Source organism: Gopherus evgoodei, chromosome 7, assembly GCF_007399415.2.
Source record: "Gopherus evgoodei ecotype Sinaloan lineage chromosome 7, rGopEvg1_v1.p, whole genome shotgun sequence".
NCBI lineage: Eukaryota > Metazoa > Chordata > Testudines > Testudinidae > Gopherus > Gopherus evgoodei.
The window spans coordinates 19,012,840-19,033,309 of NC_044328.1; the positions used below are offsets into that span (position 1 = coordinate 19,012,840).

The window sequence follows — 20,470 nt, forward strand, 5'->3', positions numbered from 1 at the left end:
AAAGCTGTTGCTGCTCCCAAACAGGTGGGGGTTGAGGTCTCTGGATTCATAAAACTTATAGATATAGTGATCACATGCTAGGCCTGCCCAGATTTCCCCCTACAACCTGTGCTGTGCGCAGAACTACCTTGGAGCTCTGCTCCACAGGGTTCAGGGAACATGGAGTGCCCACGTACTGGTTCTCTGCTGGTTTAATCTGCCAGTGCAGTGGAAAAGTACTTAGAGCCTACTACCATGGGCAATGAAGCCTGCTCAGTATTTGCCCCTACAAGTGAAATTCAAACCTTTGCAGACACGCTGCTACACCTACAACAGTTACTTTGCTATAGGTTCTGTGCTGGCTCTATGCAAAATTGTTAATTTGTTCTATATGAATAATGTTCTCTTAAGTATTTACAAATTTTTCATAGTATCAAGAGTTTATAATAAATATTATATTCTATTTTTATGCTGCTTAGCAGTTTGCACATTACGTTTTTGGGGTCGGAAGAATATTACTGTCATATTGCCAATAAATAATGTTGGCAATTGCCATTTATCCTGGATGCTTTACTACTTCATGGCCTCTATTAGGAGGAAGAAACATGAAACGTTGCTTTTTGCCTTTCCAAGTTATATTTTTAGGATTATTTCCCAGAATAGACCAAGAATTTTTAGCCTAGATGATATCAAAACAGGACAAACAGATTGTGGGTCCACAAAACAAACACCTATTCAAATAATTAATTTGGGAAGAAAATACCATCAATTATGTAACTTTTGATAGGAAAATCAGGCTTATAGCTACAACGTGAATGTAACTGATGTCAGTATAAAAAAGCAACAGTGGAAATATCCTCTCATATCCCAGAGGGTAGAGATATTGTATCTCCAGATTAGACACACAATTCAAGCCTCTAAGTTAAACTAATCAGTTGCTGTAGATGCCCAAAGCATTTATGACATCTTGTCACAGAATCAAATTTTTGGCTGCTAACTTGATTTATCTTGTTGGCTCACTGCTTCCATGTTGTAAATGGAATGGGGAAAGCTATTCTCCTGCATTGATGGACATTTCTCCTGATGAAGATTACTGACCTGAATGGTTAACTATAATCATCCCTAGAATCTAACAGGTCAGCCATGTTTCTGAGGTGGTCCCACTTTGTTACTGAGTGCTGTACACTGTTACACTAGAAGGTGAGAAAATTTGACACACTCTTAGGTAACCTATCTTAACCTGAGAGCTAAGGCGACCAGGGAATGAAACTGGCCCCTGTGGAGGAGGCCAGATCAAGATCTAAACAGCACTTAATTTCCACTTAAAATCGGGCCTATGTGGGTCTTATGTAGGACACAAGCCTTGTGCTGGCCTTCACAGGGGTGAATTGTACCACTGAATATGAATAACTCCAGCGACAAAGATTCAGTAACTCTCTTTGGAAGAACATTCCATACACTGTTTATTAATCTTTAGCTAGGGAAACTTTTTTTTTTTTTACACTGTCCACCCTCAATATTTCCTTGTCCATTATCACCCTACTATTTCTAGTGATGCCAACATAAAGCTCTCTTTGAGTCCCTTCAAGTTATTTCAGCATACCAGCTTTACTGTCCTTCACTTTATCCAGTTTATCAAGGCCTTTTCTTGACCTGGGGTACCCCAATATTCCAAACAAACACTCTGGAATTGCAGCTGTATACAGAAGGATTATCACATCCTGGCCTGTAATGTTTTGAAACCAGACCTCATTGCGAGCCGATGTCTATAATTTATGATCCATCACTCAGTTTAGTTTTATCTTGGTATTTTTGCTTTCCAAGCATCATCTATTCATTTTATAGCCATCTTTTGCAGTATTTTCCTCCCACATACACCACCTTGCATTTTTTCAGGTTGCATTTACTTTCTTTCTATGCTCAAGTGTTTACAGCTCCCCTTACCTTAACATCAATTTTTTTCTATTTTCTTTACAATACCATTAATGAAAATAGGATCCAACAGTGACCCTTGCATGACCCCCAATAGCACTCTAACCAAATCAGTGAAGTACTATTTTTGCTTAGTCTGTCAGCAAGTTTTTGATTCATGTCCTAGTCCTATTACAGCCAGTTCAATTTTTTTAAATAGAATCTCACAAGGCACCATATCAAAACCATACAAATTCACCTTTATTCTAATAGGAAATCTAAACTGTTTCAATGCTGATAGAACCAAAAGTAATATTAAGTAGAGCTGGTCAGAAAATGAGCCTCCCCCCCCACACACACACACTCATAAATACACAGAAAATATTGAGTTTTCAGCAAAAAAAATTAAAATAAAAAACTTCTATTCAGCCATGCTGCTAATGTGCCTCATGGGAGATCCTAGCCATGGTGCATCATAAGGGATGTAGTCTGGCTGATGAATCCAGCCCATAAATTAAATAGGAGGCATGAGCCAACTGAACTACAACTCCCATGAGGCACTGGGGCAGGCTTTCTGAATCAAAAGCTTTTCAGTTTGGGGGGTATTTAGTTTATTGAACAAAAAAGTCAAAATCATCTGCAAAATGCAGTCATTTCACAGAAAAAAATGGTTAGTCAAAAATCCAATTTTCCACTGAAAAACAAAATTGAGAGAAATATTTAACATTAAGACGAAGTTTGCTGTAACATGGTGAAAATGAGAGCAGACAGCTGTGTGTCGGAGGGAAACAGAGGGGTAGAAAAATGAGCATTGAGCCCTAAAAAGATGACAGCATCATTTAAGTTGCTTATCTTCCCCTGAAAGTATTGGGCAGAGAAACTAAATAGAGGAGAGAAAAGACAATAGTGGTGACTACACAATTAAATTGTTCACAAAGACAAGCCCTATATTCTTCATTACACTTGCACTATGCTTGCCAGACTGCGAAAACAGGCAAATGTTCTTTTGGTTTGTTGTTTTTTTTTAGAGTAAACTTGCTCCCTCAATAGGTTTTTGCCATGTTCTAATAACAACCCCTTCCATGACTAGAGCTGACACATAACTGAGATGACTCATTAGCATAAAATTTTTTTAGCCCCTCAATGAGTTCCAGGGATCAGCTAAATTGCTGAAACATATTGTGTTTCTTTACCTCCTCATACAGGATGTGAATTCAGACTAATACCAAAGCCACAAAATTCAGATCCAGATTTCAAAGCACTTAACCCCTCCCTAGTGTTCAGATCTGGGGATTTGGTTTGCCCCCATTATAAAGATGATGTCCAGTCAGCAACTTAGGTTTTGGACTGGGATTCTAAACCCTTCCAAAATTTATGGGGTTTCAGATACACAGATTAAAAATAAAATACAATGTAAATATTAAAGGAGAGTCTGAACCAAACCCCTGAAACTAGCATGGCTCTGTATCAGAAACCGATCAATGAGTCATGCATCAATAGTATAGCATGAAAGTATTTTACAATTTCTGTGCTACTGATACTCAGTTCCACAGAGCTAATGCAAAAAGGTACATGCAAAAACTATATACTCTTTCAGTTCTTACAGTTTTAAAACTATTTGTTTATCCTATATTTACCCAAGCTGAACTTAAATGTGTGAAAAGGGCTGTGGTGATGTAGTTTATCAAAACGCAGTGGTGAAAACAAACACCTGTTAATACTTAAACAGTAACAACAGATAGAAGTAAATTTGCTTTCTGGGTGGTGTACAGAAAAGTAAAGGGTCTTGTGATCTCACACAGAGTATATTTTCTTTTTAAAGTACACACTGAGAAATTACAAAATCTCTTCAAATGACCTAGCAAATACCATAGTCATTTCAGAGGGGCAGAGGGGATCAAAAAGGCTTGGAAAAGTAAGGGGCCATTTTTCTTTGATATATGAACTCTGAGGATATCATGAAAACCATAAAAGGTTATATTTCCAGGTGTTTAAAAGCAAAGTTACTCACTGTGGAGGAATTCCCTTCTGGAGCCTACCTCCCTTCACACAGATACCCATTCTGCTATCAGGCTTGAGTGAAAATTGACTCACCACACACCTCAGATGAACAAAGTACTAGGTACTGCTATCTGATTGCGATAACGAGAACAAAAAGAAAAGATAATAGTTTCCTTAGTTCAAGAGGGGAGGAAAAAGAAGCATGTGGGGAGGAATGGAGGACCAGTAAACAATTTTACATTTTCCTTCCTCTTGTCTGCTCTTTATATCTGTGCAGATTATTTGGCTCTGCCAGAAGAAAAAAAGCACAGACTGTCATGTCAAGTAGCAATGGTGGATGCGGAAGTTCTCTTCTAACCATTCTAGATCAGTTAAGTCTTTCTGGATACCTTGGCGTATGAAATTCTACAGCAGTAAGCTTTTATGTACTTTAGCCCCTGAAAGACTTTACATACAATCCAATTTACTAACGTCAGCATAAGATGCTGTCATACCTGGTTGAATATGGAGCAATATATATATTAAAAAAAAAAAAAGTCATGTCTTAAATGTCTTCCTGCCCTACTTAATTATTCATACTGAGGTTGCAAAGTGCATACCAAGCTTTATTTGTTGGTAGAGCACAAAGTTTTTCTGATTCGAGGAATTATTTTGAATAAATGTGTAATACCTCCCAAAAATCTGCTTTGACTTCATTCTGTAACACAATCTTGCAGCACAATTTACTCTGCTTACTAAGACCACTGTCATAATCTAGGCTAAAGATAATTATGGCAAGTAGGAAGACTGCTTACTGAAGGACAATGATGAATACGAAATGATCTGGAGGCATTTATTTAATATATGCTTGCTATGAGAAATCATAATACTGCCCTCTTTTTCCTTCTGTTAATCTTAAAATGGGTAGGATATTTTATGATTTAAGCTTATAGGAATATACTTTATTTTGTCTTATATCAGCTTCAAAAATACGTGTTTGTGATTTGTGTGGGTGGGTGGTATATATGCATTTTTTACATATATTTTTGTACACACGATCAAAATTTAATTAACCCCACTTAATATTTTTAGGCTAGATATCTATGTTCCCCCCCGCCCCACATGGTGCAAAGTGTTCAAACAATGGCAATGTTAGTACTGAAAAACGGCTACTGTTATGCTCCAAGACAGGATTAATTGTTTCTTAGTTGGCTTCAGTTTCTAACAACTCTAAGAAAGGTGTAAACCACCGAATTATAGCCTATTCATTAACACACTATAGTACTGTGAAAGACAGAAGGTGTTGCCAAGTGTACACTAATAAGGAACAGTAATTTATGGAGTAAGCAAATCAGATTGAAAACTCTTGAAGAAATAATGTTTGTTTAGGGAAATTTTCTAGGAGTTAACTCTGTGGAAATGCAAATACTGGAAAAACTGATACCTTCTATGGGTATCTGGGTAGAAAAGAAAAAGGGGAGCCTAGAATCTGACTTCCTTAGCCCTGGGAAACAAATTTTTGCAATAGGGATGATCTGACTCAACAGCACGTGAGGCAATATGCGTGCTTGCTACAGCAGGGCATTTCAAGACAAAGCACCTTAATCTTTTAGCCTGTAAAGCAATAATAAGATTACATCAATCTGAGTAGGGAAGAAGTACATTGTGGTTAGAGCAGGGAGCTGGGCATCTGGGCTCTTGTTGTCTAGTCTAGGCTCTGCCTCTAATGTCTGGTCTACATGGGGGCGGGGGGAATCGATCTAAGTTACGCAACTTCAGCTAAGTGAATAACAGAGATGACGTCGACATACTTAGATCTACTCATCACAGTGTCTTCACTGCAGTGAGTTGACAGTTGATGCTCCCCCATTGACTCCGCCCGCGCCTCTCACTCTGGTGGAGTACCAGAGTCAAGAGGAGAGTGCTCAGTGGTCAATTTATCATGTCTAGAATATCTGATCCTGTGGGTAATGTATACGAGCCCTATCTCAGTGTGTCACCTTGAGTAAGTAATTTAATTTCTCTCAGCTATTTCATATGTGTGAAAGTGCTTTGAGATCCTCAAATAAAAAGTGCTACAGTGTTAGGTACAAAGTAGGAGAAGGATGAAATGCCAGGACAAAAAGCTAAGCTAATCTCTCCCAATTCTTAGGAAAAAATACCTTAAATGATGAATCCAGAGGACAAAAGGAGGAAAAAACCTGAGAAAGTGAAACAAGTATTTACCACATTCCTTGGCATTGTTATGCTGTACACTTACTTACACTAAATTTCATAAATCAAACTGAATTCAGAAGTTTTACAACTCAAAATCAATATATTCACTTCTCAACTCAAGAAATATGAAACAATCTAATTAGATGCTCAAGAAAGTCTCTGCATCCATGAAGACATTTCCTTATCAAAGCAATTTTCAGAAGCTTTTCTGGAGATGCTGACATGAATTGGATACAGACTGTGCTAAGGATGAGGAAACTCCTTACATAAGTCTACCTGTAAATACACCCATAATGAAGACTTCCTCTATGCTCCCATCTGCTTATGTGTGCAGATCACAACTTTTTTTCTTTGCTTTTTTTTTTTTTTTTTTTTTTGAAGGCAGGGGAGAAGAGACTAGCTAAAGGCAAATGCCATGATCCCCCCATTCGTTAAAGACCCTACTGTGCAGTCCCAGTATATAGATTTGGTGGGAGTGGGAGGAGACAAGGATTCTGCCATAATGTAGACTACTGCCTCCTGCGCATGTCTGGAAACTCTTCTGCTGGGGTGGGATTTCTAGAAGCGTCTAAGGAAGTCAGTGGCAGCATGGCTGTGGCAGATGCCATGCTGGATTAGAGCTGGCCTGGGGCTGTGGGGCAAGGTGGAAATTATGATTCTTGCGCAGACACTTCCCCTCAAACACATTCAATCTGGTGTATGAACAAATTCATGTTCAACAAAGGCTAGGATACACTGACCAAATTCTGACTTCTGATCTGACCTGCTCCAGAGGTTAAAGGTTAGTGCACTATACCAGTGCACTACCTGGCCCCCTTAAACCTCCCTTTTAATCAGTAACTACTAGTTGAGACTGAAACTTCTTATCTTAAACTATTTAAAATTCAAACAAAGCCTTGTAAGTAAGTAACTAATTGCTGTTACTTTCCCTCAAACTCTGCTTCCCATTTCAGTTTCACAGACCATAAACTCCACAGAAAATAATAACTTTTGACTTCCGACCCTTCGTTCATTAAACTCTCTGTAATCACCAATGTAGTTTGTTGTATTTAACAAGGCCGCTGAATATTCCAGGATACTAGAGGTGAAAGCTTGGGCTGCTAAGATCTGATCTGTAAAAAACATGTTCTGCAAAGTTATTTTTCTCTTAATTTTCCAAATAAGCCCTCAAAAGTATCTTCAAATATATTTATATTCTCTGAGACTGAATCTGTTAAAAAAAAAAAAAAGTTTTAAAACTGAGCTTGCAAGCTCAATAATGGCCAAAATAGACAGAAGAAAGGCAAGATGAACTAATTTTCTTTAGAACACTTTTTGTGATTCAAAGCCTGATCTAAAGTCCTTTGAAAGATTTTCTATTGACTTTAACAGGCTTTGGATCAGACCCATACTGCAGATGAGAAATGGCAATATAATAAAATGCAATCTTACCTTGTATCCACCAATGCGATGCTCTTGTTTAAATTCTTTTCCATTCTTTAACCATCGCATGCTTGGTGTTGGGTTTCCCATAGCCGGGCAACGAAATTTGACAGTGTTAGCTGCTGGGACTGCATGTAATCTTTTCTCCATTTTGTCAGTGTGTGTCCAGTAGGGCGCTCCTGTTTCCAAAAATTAAATATTCAACAATAAGTATCTACAAACTGTTCTGAGCTCCCTTCCCACTGCCAGAAGTTTTCACTTCTGGCTTTGCAAAAATTGTCCGTGGGAGACAGTGTCGTTTAGAATTAGCACATGAGTGGGGGTCACATGCTTCTGACTTCTAATCACAGTTCTGCTGCTGACTCACTATGATTAAGAGAACTATACCTCTAATTTACTTCACCAAGTCTCAGAAGTTACAAGGATCTAAAAGTGGGAGACATTACATGCCAAAGGGAAAATTTGGACTCAATTCATTTTTGCATATGTATTTTGACTGGCCACAGCTCAGTTAACAGAACTTCCCATGTCAGGAAAATGAATTATCTGAGAAGATGCGGGTGGCCAAATCAGTTAAGTACACCAATAGCAAGAGGCAGACCCTGTCCAAGAACACTCTGCTGTGTAGGGTTTGCAGAGTGGTGGTCTCAGTATGGATTTGGAGGAGAGCCAGACTCAAGTCAGCAAAATTGCTTTCTCATCAGGACATGGCCTTTTTTTTTTTGGGGGGGGGGGGCGGGGGGAGGTGGGAAGAAGAGTGTGCAGCATTCAGCCACAATTTGGCAGCAACTGTATTAAAGGTTACCTGATTTTTAAAAAATGGATGATACAAGGACAAAGTTGCAACCTTTGGATTTCTTCACTATCATGAGTTTGTCAAGATCCTTCAGACCAAAACTTCAGTGGATAGAAAAGCCCAATGTGGTTGTACAAAAATGCTCACATATCTGCAAGCCTACATTTACATGGATGACTATCATTACTGCACTCAAATGGATGTTTAGACCTCCAGATACTCACTTCCATCTGTAGTTACAGTCAGTGCTCACACACATAAATAAATGTCATATGTGAATATGTGCAAGAGGGCTTCTGGTGTCTAAAAAGTGGGCCCTTAATATATCATGTACCAAAATCATAAATGTGATAAAAAAAATTGAAACCAGTCTGTTTTTACCCTGTGAATGCGGAGTTTGGAAAAAAAATTACATGTTTTTTATATATATACACACACACACACACACACACACACACACGCATAGATAAATAGATAATAGCTGATGCCCATGACTCATGGAGGTCTATTAGCACTGTCTATATAAGCCATGCACAGTACCAGTTTGCCACACACTGTCAGTTCAACTCAATTTTGAACTGCCCTAACATCTCTATTACACTAGATCTAGTTGTCGCAAGCAGAGTGTGTACCACTTGGGCTAAACTGCATAGTGGTTTCATAACACAGTTTTAATTAAGCCACCTTACCTGTTTAAAAAAAAATCAATATCTGTTTAACAGTAGGAAATATTAATTTATTTTACAATGGCTTCTTCCTGAAATCAATCAGATTAGCATGGAATTTTTAGGACTAAAGGGGTCTAGAAAAATAATTCTACTTCTCACAGCCCTGCTTCATTTCCTTCATTAACAGTCTAGCACTCCACTATAAATAAACTCTTCCGTTCTTCAAATATTTATAGCACGTTTTACAATTGGTAAAAGCTCAGAAATCCTGTGACCTCCCCGCCCCCGTCAAAATAAAAATACAACTAGACAGAAATAGAGAAATAATTTATTTAACACCTCTCCTCCATAAAGAAAAACATTCCAAAAGCAAGTCTTAAAATGATGCTAGATACGATAAGTGGGGTTTTTTTAGCCTGCAGAAGCAATTAGCATTAAAATTAATGAACTAGAAAAGCAAAGTAAATTTGCACATGTAGTTGAAACATAAGATCAGGTAACATATAAGTATTTGGAATTAAACTGCAGGACCAAGAAATTGCTAAATGATCCAAAGTGAATAAAGATGCAGAGGAAAAAACCATTAAAATTATCCGCTAAAAACAGTATTACCTTATACACCAAAGGCTCCTTCAACAAATTGAAGACGTAAGACTAAAGGAATTTACTTCATTTAGCAAAAAGTGAATTACATTAAAACTACATCAAGCAAAAGGAGAATTACATTAAAGTACTAATACATAAAAAGAATATTTTCTCCACACCATTAAACATATTCAACAAGGCTGCACAATGTGATCAAACAGATATGCTCACTGGGCCAAATCCATGATTCCTGAAGTCAGATTAAACTTGATTTTTACAAGCAATCCATTTACCTACCTGGCCATTTATTTATTCTGGGCCCCTCACTGAGATATCTGAGTACCTACAGAGCTGAGTGCGTGCAGTCCTTCCTACCATGTGTGTAGCACCAACCCAGCAGCTTCACAGCCAATACTATAACTAGACTTGGAAGGATTCAATTTTTACTGGTAAATGTCAGGAAACATTTATTTCATACACATAAACCAATGAAAAAATATTTCCATCGAAAATAATCAACTTTTAAAAATAAGCATCTGCTTGAGAGTTTATCAGAGTTTGTTTTAAGGATATTTACTTTGTTTTTTTTTATGTGATGTTCAAAATTTGTGTTTTAACAGTTGTAAAGCTTTGAATGTTTGAACCACAGCATCTACTGTCATTAAATAATTATTGTCTAACCTCCCCATAATTTCTGCAACTGTGAAAATTTTAAAATCAATAAAAAGGAAAAAGCTTCAAAATAAACATTAATATGATCCATCGAAATTATCAAAAATAAAAATCAAATTCTGCCAAGCCTAATGATAACACATGGGCTGTGGTCAAGTCCACGGCCTGCACTGACTCAAGCACAGAACATGAGAGAGCGGGTGCATGTTCATGTGCGCACAAGGTTTGCAGCTACCCAGTGGAACCCCATAATTGCAGACTCTCCTCCCCCTTCCATATTGTCATGAAGGAAACTTCCACAATTTACTGGGCTGGACTGAGTCCTCCTGGGAGGCTTGTCTGCAGAATATTTCTCCCAGCACAGTGGAACCAAGACAATCAGGATCCAGACCTTAGTTGGAAGAAGGGTCCCAAAAACAATGCCAGTTTGGGCAATTAGATTTCTAGTTAATTAGCATATTTCTACTGCACTAAGACATATGTTTTCGTGTTAATAATCAATCCTTCAAAGGGTTTTATGGTATTTCCTTAGACAATCATTGAGAAATATTTTAGCAACATGCCAATTTTTTTTTAAACCAGAAATAAAAAGAAAGAGACAGAAGCATTTACAGACCTGTAATATCCATCTTCATTTTGTTTTGGTTTATTAAGGAGAAGAAATTATCAAAGAAAAAGGCCGCTTTTCTTCCTTTCTAGATTAACTTCTGACCAATTGTGCTTTTTACTAGCTTACGGAAAAATAATTTTTACCAGATTGTAGCAGAGTGGTTACCCGCTCCTGCCCTTTGGGGCTTAAAACAGTCCAGGGGAGGGCTGTGGCTGGGAGCAAGAAGCCTGGGCTGATTGAGGGAAAATAGGCTAAGCTGGGGCCATGCCCCAATCAGGCCCATCTGGCCCCTATAAAAGGCTGTGAGCCAGAAGTCCAGGCAGTCTCCCTCTGCCTGTAAAAGGAGAAGGGTCTGGCTGCAAGGAGCTAGAGACAGGGTACCTGAGTGGAGCAGGGCTAGGGAAAGGCAGAAGAGCTGGGGAGCTCCAGCCTGAAAAGCCTGGCCTAGCATAAGGCCAACAGGTACTGGGGGTTGCAGAGGGCAGCTCAGGGGTAGGCAAAGTCAGCAGGTCCAAACCCAACCTTGCCAGTGATGAATAGGCTGATGCTGCAGTCTGCCCCAGGGCGTGGGGGCTAGACAGTGAATGGCAGTAGCTATATACTGAGGTGAGGATGGGATAGTGGGTGGGGGTTTCCTGGGGAGGGGAGACCTGAGAGAAAGGGCTTACTGCCATGAGGCAGCATCCCAGCTAACAGGGCACCAGAGTCCAAAGAGGGACACGGGGGTCTAAGCAGTAGTGGATCACCGGCCTGCAGAGGGTGCTCTGGGCTGGAAATCGAGCTAATTCCCGGAAGTCACCAGCAGGAGGCGCTGCAGGGGTGAGTCCACACTTCTACACAGATCTACTAAAACCAAGACTCAATACATGTTAATACTTCCGCAGGATCTTTTTATGAGCGATACTGATCACATATGATCTTTGCTAACTAGACACTTAAATGCATACAGGTAGTTACAGTACATCAGTTTAAAGTTCACAGATGAACTGGTGAGAATTACTGATTACTTTTAGAAGTCATGTTAGCTAAGAAAATATTCTGCTGACCTGCTCTTCCCTTGATTACAGACATATTAAAGCTAATCAGGCAAATCTCGAACATGCAAACCTGAAATTAGACAATGTAGAGGACCCTTTTGCTTCAGGATTTGCAAAGTCCTACAAAAAGCATCCAATAAACACAAATATAAAAGACGTCAACTGCACTGAAGCTTGACTAAAAACTACCTCCAGCAGGCAACACCCCGTTTAAGTGACCACCTCAAAGTATCCCGAAGGTTTCCAGCGCAATTGAATTTGAGCTTTACTTAAAGACCACTTCTACTAGACATCCAATTTTCGCTGCTCCCTTGAGAGGGTTTCTATTCTCTGCAGTTTGATTGTTTGCACCTTTTTATCACTTATCACCCTATAGACAGACATAGCTTATAACTATATGGCTTATGCTTCTGGATATTCTTCAAGTTTCAAAAGGAAGACTTCAGGTTTAAATACAGGTTGTTTTAAAACAAACGCTCATAATGCCAATATATTACTATTTAACTGAAGGGAAATGGTTTAAAAGGAGATGGAGAGGGAGGAACTGGATGTTCACAGGACTACGTTGGGATATGATGCCTTTCATATATTAGAATTCAGTCCAAGTTAGAAGTGACCTGCCTGATGGTCGTTCAGTGGCCCATGTGAAATGACAGTTGGGGGCCTCAGTCCAGTTATTTGTGGACAAGCATCCACATCACACAAATCATTCCAACTGATACTCATGTCAGCATTCTCAGCAATGAGCACAAAGAGCTAAAACATGATGTGACCAAGCAGCAAATGGTGGCAATGCACTCCCATTGAGGCCAAGAGAAGCTGAGGATGCTCAGCACCATGTAGGAGGCATTTTATGACTTGCAAGACTGGGCCCGGAATCAGCATTTGTGACCAATAGCCTTGTAGCCCTTAGAGGTGGCCCTCAAAACCAGGATGGAGGCAGACTATCAGGTCAGTGATGGGGAAGCTTGAACTGCCACCAAAGCTATTCCGTGGAGAGAGGATTTTATTTTCTAGTACATTCAGCCCAGCGCCACTAATCACTTAAACAAATGCTGGAAGCAATAGAAACCCATTCAGGAGACTGTCTGGGACAAATCTACCCCACTGTTTTCTGACAGTTCAACAATCTGTCAACATGTAAGGATACCAAACACAGAATGATATACGCTACGCATGCCCTTCACTTAAAAAAATGCACATAGGCCAAAATGATCAAACTTAGTTGCCTACATTTATGCTCCTAAATCCATGTTTAGTCACCTACATAAAAGCAGCCTGGTTTCAAAGCTGCTGAGCACTTGCAGCACCCACGAACAGCAAGGGGAGTTGTGTGTTCTTGGCACCTTTGAAATAAGACTGCATTTATCTACAGATTTAGGTGGCTTCATTTGAAAACTTTGGCCATATAAAATATATTTGTAACCAAAGAAACGTATAAATAGTATTTTAAAAGACATTTTTTAAAAGTAGTGAATAAAACCACATAAAATGTTTGCTTTATTTCTAAGCATCCAGGATTGAGAATGCCATGGTTTGGTTTCCTGAGAAGGCACTGCAGCCATTTCCTTCCCCACCCTTGCAAGAACCAGGAAGACGACCTAGAAGAAGTGTCTTTCTAGAGCTTCCATTTGCAGGCCGGCAGAGCAGTCTGTGAAAGCCTTATTAAAGAGAACTCTAACAGTTGTCTGTTTTATCACATATTCTGTTTCTTTGTGTTTACACCTAAAAATTAAAAAAAAACTTTTATTTTGCTACACAAAATGAGTTTTTAATATGCAAAGTCTAAGGTTACATCATCGGTGTCATTTTGAGCAGCAAGAATGCAAATGAACCTTGCTAATCTGGACATCCTAAAATCATCGGTCTTTCTCCCTCTTCTCAGCAGAGTTAGCAGTGGCCTACAATGAAGATTCATATTACAAGAATGTCACTACTGTGGCAAAATACACTACAGAACATATAAATAATAGTAGTAAATTAAACTTGTTAAATAAGCAAACAAAGCACTTTTGTGAGGAAGCAGTCTGGACTTTGCCTCTTTGCTGACTTTAGTCATTCACGAAATTCATTCCATCAAATGTCTCTCCCACAGTTATTAGTGTGGTTCAGAAGCTCCACTGTACTGACTAACTTGTTAAAAAATGCCACAAAAATCTTTTCAGCAAGTGTAAAACAAACTTGAAGATGGTAGTTTAAATATGGACGTTCCCTAAAACACGCAACACAGAATTATGCTCTCATGCATTTGCTATATTCACCAGCTTTGACTATGAAACTCTGTTTTTAAAGGAAATGTCTCTTTTCCAAACTTGTCAGTTATCCTTGCCACCACATTCCTTTGTCAATGCAGCCTAGAGCTGCTTAATCTCGGCCACTGTAAGATGCACCTGTGAATCAGACTGGGTTAATCGCACTGACAGATGGCAGGGGCCAAACAGTCAGCTAAGAAATTATATAATTTAAATAGCATCTAACGTTTCACAGTGTATTATATGCCAAGGGAGAGCTAATTACAAAGCAGCCTGAAGAATGAATGTACTGCTTGACTGCTTCATACTGTAACAATATGACACCTCTAATGCATGATCTTTAAGTAAGTTAATGTGAAATGTAACAGTGTTTGTTCTTTAAGTCAGTGATATTACAAAAGTGTGCACAATGGCACACTACCAGTAATCCACAAGGCTTTGATAATAATTCCGTGAAGCCACATAAGATATCAATATGAATATATTTTTGCTCCTAGTGATTGATCCATTTAGGCCATATTAATAACTCTCTAAATGACCAAAAGGGAAGGAAGTTTAATGTCCACATAGGTTTCAGATTCTCTTAACCCACTTTCACATTAACTGAGTAGCATAAATGTTCAAGTTTAGTTGGACTAATTAGAGAAAGTGCTTTCCATGGGATCAAATCCTGCAGTCCTCACTCCAGGAATAAATCCCATTGTCTCCAAGTCCATTAATTATTTCCAGTAGAACTTCTGCCTGAGTAAAGGCTGCAGGATTTGGTCCATTAAGGTTCAGTTAAAAATAGTTCCAAACCACCTTTTAATAAACTCATTCTCAAACAGATTATTTTTCTTTAAACTTCAAATCAGACACAAGAGCAGAAAGTGAAAGAGGATGATAGTTTATAAATTGGACTCCATAACACAAAAATGGTTAACTTTAATTTAGGAAGAAGGAAAACTACTAAAAAGTTAATGATAAGCTAAGATAGAAAGAACAGACCAGTAAAACAAACTGGGTATGCAACGATGTTAGTTTATTTTCATGTTTCAGAGTCATGAAATACGTTATACAGAGAAAACAGTTGGGAAAAGTTATTGCTATTTGATATCACATGCATTGAAGAGCCAAGAAGCCAAGTAGTTGACAGTGCAAAAGGTTAGAAAGCAACTACTTTCCACGTGAATCCTGCCAGTCACCTCCAGCAGCCAGTTGTTACTTACTCATATGGTTGTTGTCATTCACAAAATCCTCTGAGCCATCATTGTCATCTTCATCATCTCCAGATGAAAGAGTATCTGCATATTAAAGATGACCATATCTTTTATATGATGCATTTTGTAGCACACACAATTTCCTACACTTTAGAACACCTAAACAAGGTACATCTGGATTAGATTTTCTTTAAATGTGCAGAAGTTAAATGAGCAGCAAACCCTATCATAAAATATGTATTATTCTTGCAAAATCTATTAAAACTGAGTAATAATCCTGAAATTGCTGTAAAGATTTCAAAGCAAGGCTGCTAATTACAGAAAATCTCTTTCTTTCCAATTATGATTCTTTTCTTCTTAAAATCTCTAATTGTCTCAGGAATGATTTGTCACTAGACAGATTATAGGATGCAGGTAACACAGCAACATGCAGAACTGCGTGGTTTGTTCTAGGATATGCTTATACTTCTATTATAAAATCATATCATTTAAATACATTACACAGCCAGTTTTATCATTGTGGTCACTCTGTGTAATCTAATCCACTAATTTACACATAAAGCAAAGGGTCACATCTTCAGCTGGTGTAAATCAGCATAGGGCCATTGAAGTAAATGAAGTATTATGCCAATTTACACCTTTTCAGGATCTGGCTCAAGGGGAAAATATTAGAAACTTCACTATATGAAAGGCTATTCTGTGTATCCTACTCTGTGTCTCACTGGACTTCTTCAAATTAGAACAGAATATAGTTTCATATAGTTTTAATACTGAAAATTACTACTACATGAAAGATCTGTGTTCAGCTCACTCACCTGTAATATTTACAATGAAGTATAGAGTATCACTTTCTGTAGTCCTAACAGCAGTGCAAGCATAGAGGCCCGAATCTCTGGGTGCAGCATCTTTAATTTGCAAGTATTCCCCACTAATCACTGTTCTATTATTAGGCCCCAACTGGACCCCATCTTTAGTCCAAATGATGGCATCTTTCAACTGACAACGTAACTTAAGCGGATCGCCTGGAAGTGCTGAGTACACATCTGGCTGAGAGATTTGGTATTTGGTTGGTGGCTCTGCAAAAGTGGAAGGAAGGAGGAAAAAAAAGGGAAAGGAGAGAATTGCCAACAAAAGTCAGTGAAGGCCCCTTTCATCCACAGAAATTAAGTTAAGAAAATGTTTGATTATCAGTTTCTCCCAGCAAGCTGTTTCATAAAATTGAAAGGCATGCAGTTATGGAGCACATTTTACTTGTGAACAGTAAACCACAAAGGAAGTCCCTGCCAAAGCAGCAGTGGTCCTTCCTCTCTTCATTGGGACAGCTTTGCGTGTGATTATGAAGAGGCACATCACACAACTGTTTCTTATTGTATGTTAATCCTGTAACATTCTTATTGTGTGTTAACCAAAAGCTGCCTACAAACTATTCTAATTCTGGACAGGTGAATGTCTCAGAGTCTGAGATTCTGAAGATCTCAAGGCAATTTTGGGGAGGGGAGGTGACTCTCAAAACTAATTCAAAATTGAGGACATTTACTTCATCCCTGTACTTAAATGAATCAATATTTTCCCCAAGAGAAATTCATTTTAGAAATAGAAACAAAACATTTTTCTACCTGAGAGGTTCTGAATAGTGATAAGGTGATACAAGAACAAAATCTAAGCTGGCATAAATCCGTTGCTTATACACAGCATACATGACTAATTTATCCCCTCTCTCTGGCACCTCTCTGCTCCTTTTTCAGACTTTCTATATTTGTTTTCCATACTGCCCATTCTCTGCTCCAGCTTACAGTCATTTTTTTCCATTGAATTGGTTCTCTCCAGTTCTTATTTCACGCTCTCTCCTGAGTAGAATGTGGACACCTAGTGACATGTGAGTGAAGCTTTCAAACTCAAGATCAGACAGTTCACCCTTCTGTTCCCTTACTGTACCAGGATATTCACAAGAACTTCAGCAGCTGTTTTCTTAAAACAAATTTGATATGCAAATTGTTTTTCTGTATTTATGAGAGAAATCATCTTCTCCCAAAATAAAACCCAAAAGAACACTGAAAATTCACTTCACAGTTACATCAGTATTTCCCCCTCAAGTGGGACAGATTCCTGTTCTTGTGAGACCTAGAGCATGAGAATTAGAAACCCACAAAGCCTAAGGCTTCATTGTATGGAGGAATTTGCATAGGGAGTTGGTCCCTCTGTACCCATGGGCTCCTCCCAGAAGCAGTTATGTAGCCACAGTCTACTCTCCTCCACACTTGTACTCCTCCTCCCTTTCTCCAGAGCGGAATCGCAAGCAAAGAAGGGGAGCATCATGGATACTGAGGAGGGTGTGTCATGTGGAGCAGCTGCTCTCCAGCTCCTAAGAACCCCAACAAATATCCTTCAACATGCAAACACCAAGTATGCAGTATGCCTATATGTATACATAAAATATACATACTTTGTAGTTGGGAGCCAAGCATCATCTTAAAACAGGTGATGTCAACTCTTACTTCTGGGAACAACAGTCTTTAGCCAAAGTCTTCAAAGAGCTATAATACCGCTTGACACTTTTTACAAACTCATTTTATCTCACCCACTTTAGTCTTGCTAGCATACTAACAATTCCACGGATCCACTATACAGGTTAAACATAGTGCACCAAATAGTGCTATTACTAAAGTGATCTCCAGATGGAGGACAAGTGGTTTCTACATATATTTCATATCAGTAAAGATTAAACCCAAGAAAACTAGAAAACTCACATCCTAGTGCCAAAGATTTTTTATACGTTACCTGAAATTGCAAAACAAACAAGATGACAAATTTATTCTGCAGTACAAGAGTTGACGGACTTCTCTGTAGCTTCTGTAGTGGGCTCTATCTTCACAGTAAATTTCTTTTACCGAATTACTCTTTGCCAACAATTTACAGACGTCTTTAAAAATGACTTTGTTTAAATTTTTAAAATGCCAATATAGGTGTTGATAACATTATTCAGCCTTCCCTTTTTTTTTACTGAACAGTTCAAGATAGCAAACAGTCTGGGCTCTCTGGATCCCATTGCAATGTCTCCCCATACAGATTACTCCAACTGTGATTGCATGCCATGAAAGATAAACCATATTCAAACTCCATCCTTAAATGAATTCTTTTTAAATGGCTATCCTACTTAATCTTTCAGCACAAGTCAAAAGTCATATTTAACCACAGCTCTAAAAGAAAAATTACTAATAAGCCAACAAAGAATGGACAGCTCATATACTGAGCTGTACAAATTAGTAATCCTTGACCTAGTGCATTATTCTCTATTAATATCATCTGCAGGAAGGTAAAGCAGCAAGAGTTGTCATGAAATAAGCAGTGTTTGGAAGGAGTGAGCTATTTCAGGTAAGGCTTTGTGTTTATAGCAGCACTTAAGACTGCCACTTTTTATAATGTTTGCCTATAAAACTTTTCCAGTTTGGGTGTTGAATTGGTGCCCAAATGCAAACAGGGAATAGGTGGGACACTGAAGCACTATCCTGTCCAATAGTTTCATAGTGAAAGGTCAACAGGTTTCAACTGCTCCCGCCAACTACAGTAGTCTACAAAATTACCCTCCTCTCCAAGTACTCTGCACCCAGTTAATAAATATTTTTACACTCAGATGAGATTTAGAGCGAGGAATACAGGGCCAATTTCTGCACTCACACATTGTGTAACCCCATTAATGCTGGCCCTTAGGCCCACATTGGGGCTGTTCCTGCAACCCAACCTCATATGGGTGCACAAGGGCATAAGGAACTTTGGCTTCTCTTGTGCCTGCATCCTGGAGTTTGCCTCAGCTGCAGCCTTTATAGTTCCCTCAAGCACAAGGCTGGCTCAATACTACCAGACATTTGGCACCCCAAAAGGGGTGAGGAAAAGGCAAGGCTATGACTCCCCACCATCAAGGAAATCTTCACAATTGCAGAGGGTGGCACCTCCCTCCGACACAGCTCCATAGTATATAGGCCCAATTTGGCCCCTAAGGCCAAGTTTGTAAGTTGACAATTTACTCAATCGGGTGTGGAAGACGGAGGCAGCCAAACACTCTTTGTATCTTATAGTACTCGGGTTCTTATATCACCCCTATCACCGTGGTATCTGAGCACCTCCAGTGCTGCATTAAGCAATGTAACTATCTGTCCTTCCACCCTCGAAAAAAAAAATTTTTTTAAGGATTTTGAAGTGCAGTTCAATTCTCAATTCTTGAAAAAGAGACTCCTTTTCTTTTACATTCACGTCACTCATCTACTGACAGTTACATCAATATTTTAAGGTCAGACGTGAAAAGAAGGACCTGTGCGTGAACACATCCATGACAACATAGCTGGGGAAAAAGCAAGGGGGAGTCCCTTGCAAAACAGGGCACCTCTGGGATACATGTTTGACAAACAGGCTTGGGTGTCTTTCCCCCTAACCCCGCCCTCCCCATGTCTCTCAGCATGGTTTATGCCAACCAACCATCCTGAACAAATGGTGTAAATGCTGTCTGCTTAAGAGCCAAGTGGCCAGAAGAGAGGACTATGGAAATTCCCACAGCTCATTTTCATACTACTATGAATTCAATTATATTCTAAACAGCATTTCCATTTATGGCATGACCAATCTAAACAAGAGATTTATATATCCATTTTATTATGTTTTCTAAATCTATTAAAATATTAACAAGCTAAGAATGTGGATATCCTACTTAGAGTCAAACAAGCTAATCATTAGCTAACAACAGATCCCACCCCAAAAAAAAATAAATAAATAAGTCCCAGCAAAGATTCCCCAAAAGCTCTCCACCTTCACAAAAGCCTTATCCCCCTCCCCCCCAGTCAAGACTCTTCCACTTCAAAAGCCTTAGTAAATAACCAAACACTCTCTGCAGCACAAAGACCCAGCCTGCAGTGATGAATCAGAGAGGCTGGTTGCAAGGTTGACAGGCCCTCACAGAGAAGACTCTGCTGCCAGCCCCCTCTCTTTTAAACTGGGGAGAGGGGGGCTGTGTCATTATGGGATGGGAAGAGTGGCTATCCTAAGGCTAATCTAACAGAGAAAGATATAAAGAGCCAACTTGGCTGGAAGTTGAAACTAGGCGAGTTCAAACTGGAAATAACGTGCACATTTTTAACAGAGTAAGTAACCATT

General features: G+C 39.0%; 1 protein-coding gene across 9 annotated transcripts in view; it reads right to left on the reverse strand.

The window, feature by feature from the left end:
- The window catches only part of FGFR2 (fibroblast growth factor receptor 2), a 102,140-nt gene that overhangs the window by 65,683 nt on the left and 15,987 nt on the right, over positions 1 to 20,470 (reverse strand). For 6 of the 9 annotated variants that reach the window (XM_030569801.1, XM_030569798.1, XM_030569804.1 and 3 more), the window contains exons 3-5: positions 16,144 to 16,404; positions 15,338 to 15,412; positions 7,519 to 7,688 (exon numbers count right to left, since the gene is read on the reverse strand). In XM_030569801.1, coding sequence (XP_030425661.1) covers positions 7,519 to 7,688; positions 15,338 to 15,412; positions 16,144 to 16,404 — 506 coding nt within the window. The remainder of the gene's footprint in view (positions 1 to 7,518; positions 7,689 to 15,337; positions 15,413 to 16,143; positions 16,405 to 20,470) is intronic. The other 3 variants (XM_030569806.1, XM_030569805.1, XM_030569807.1) reach the window with 1 other exon arrangement.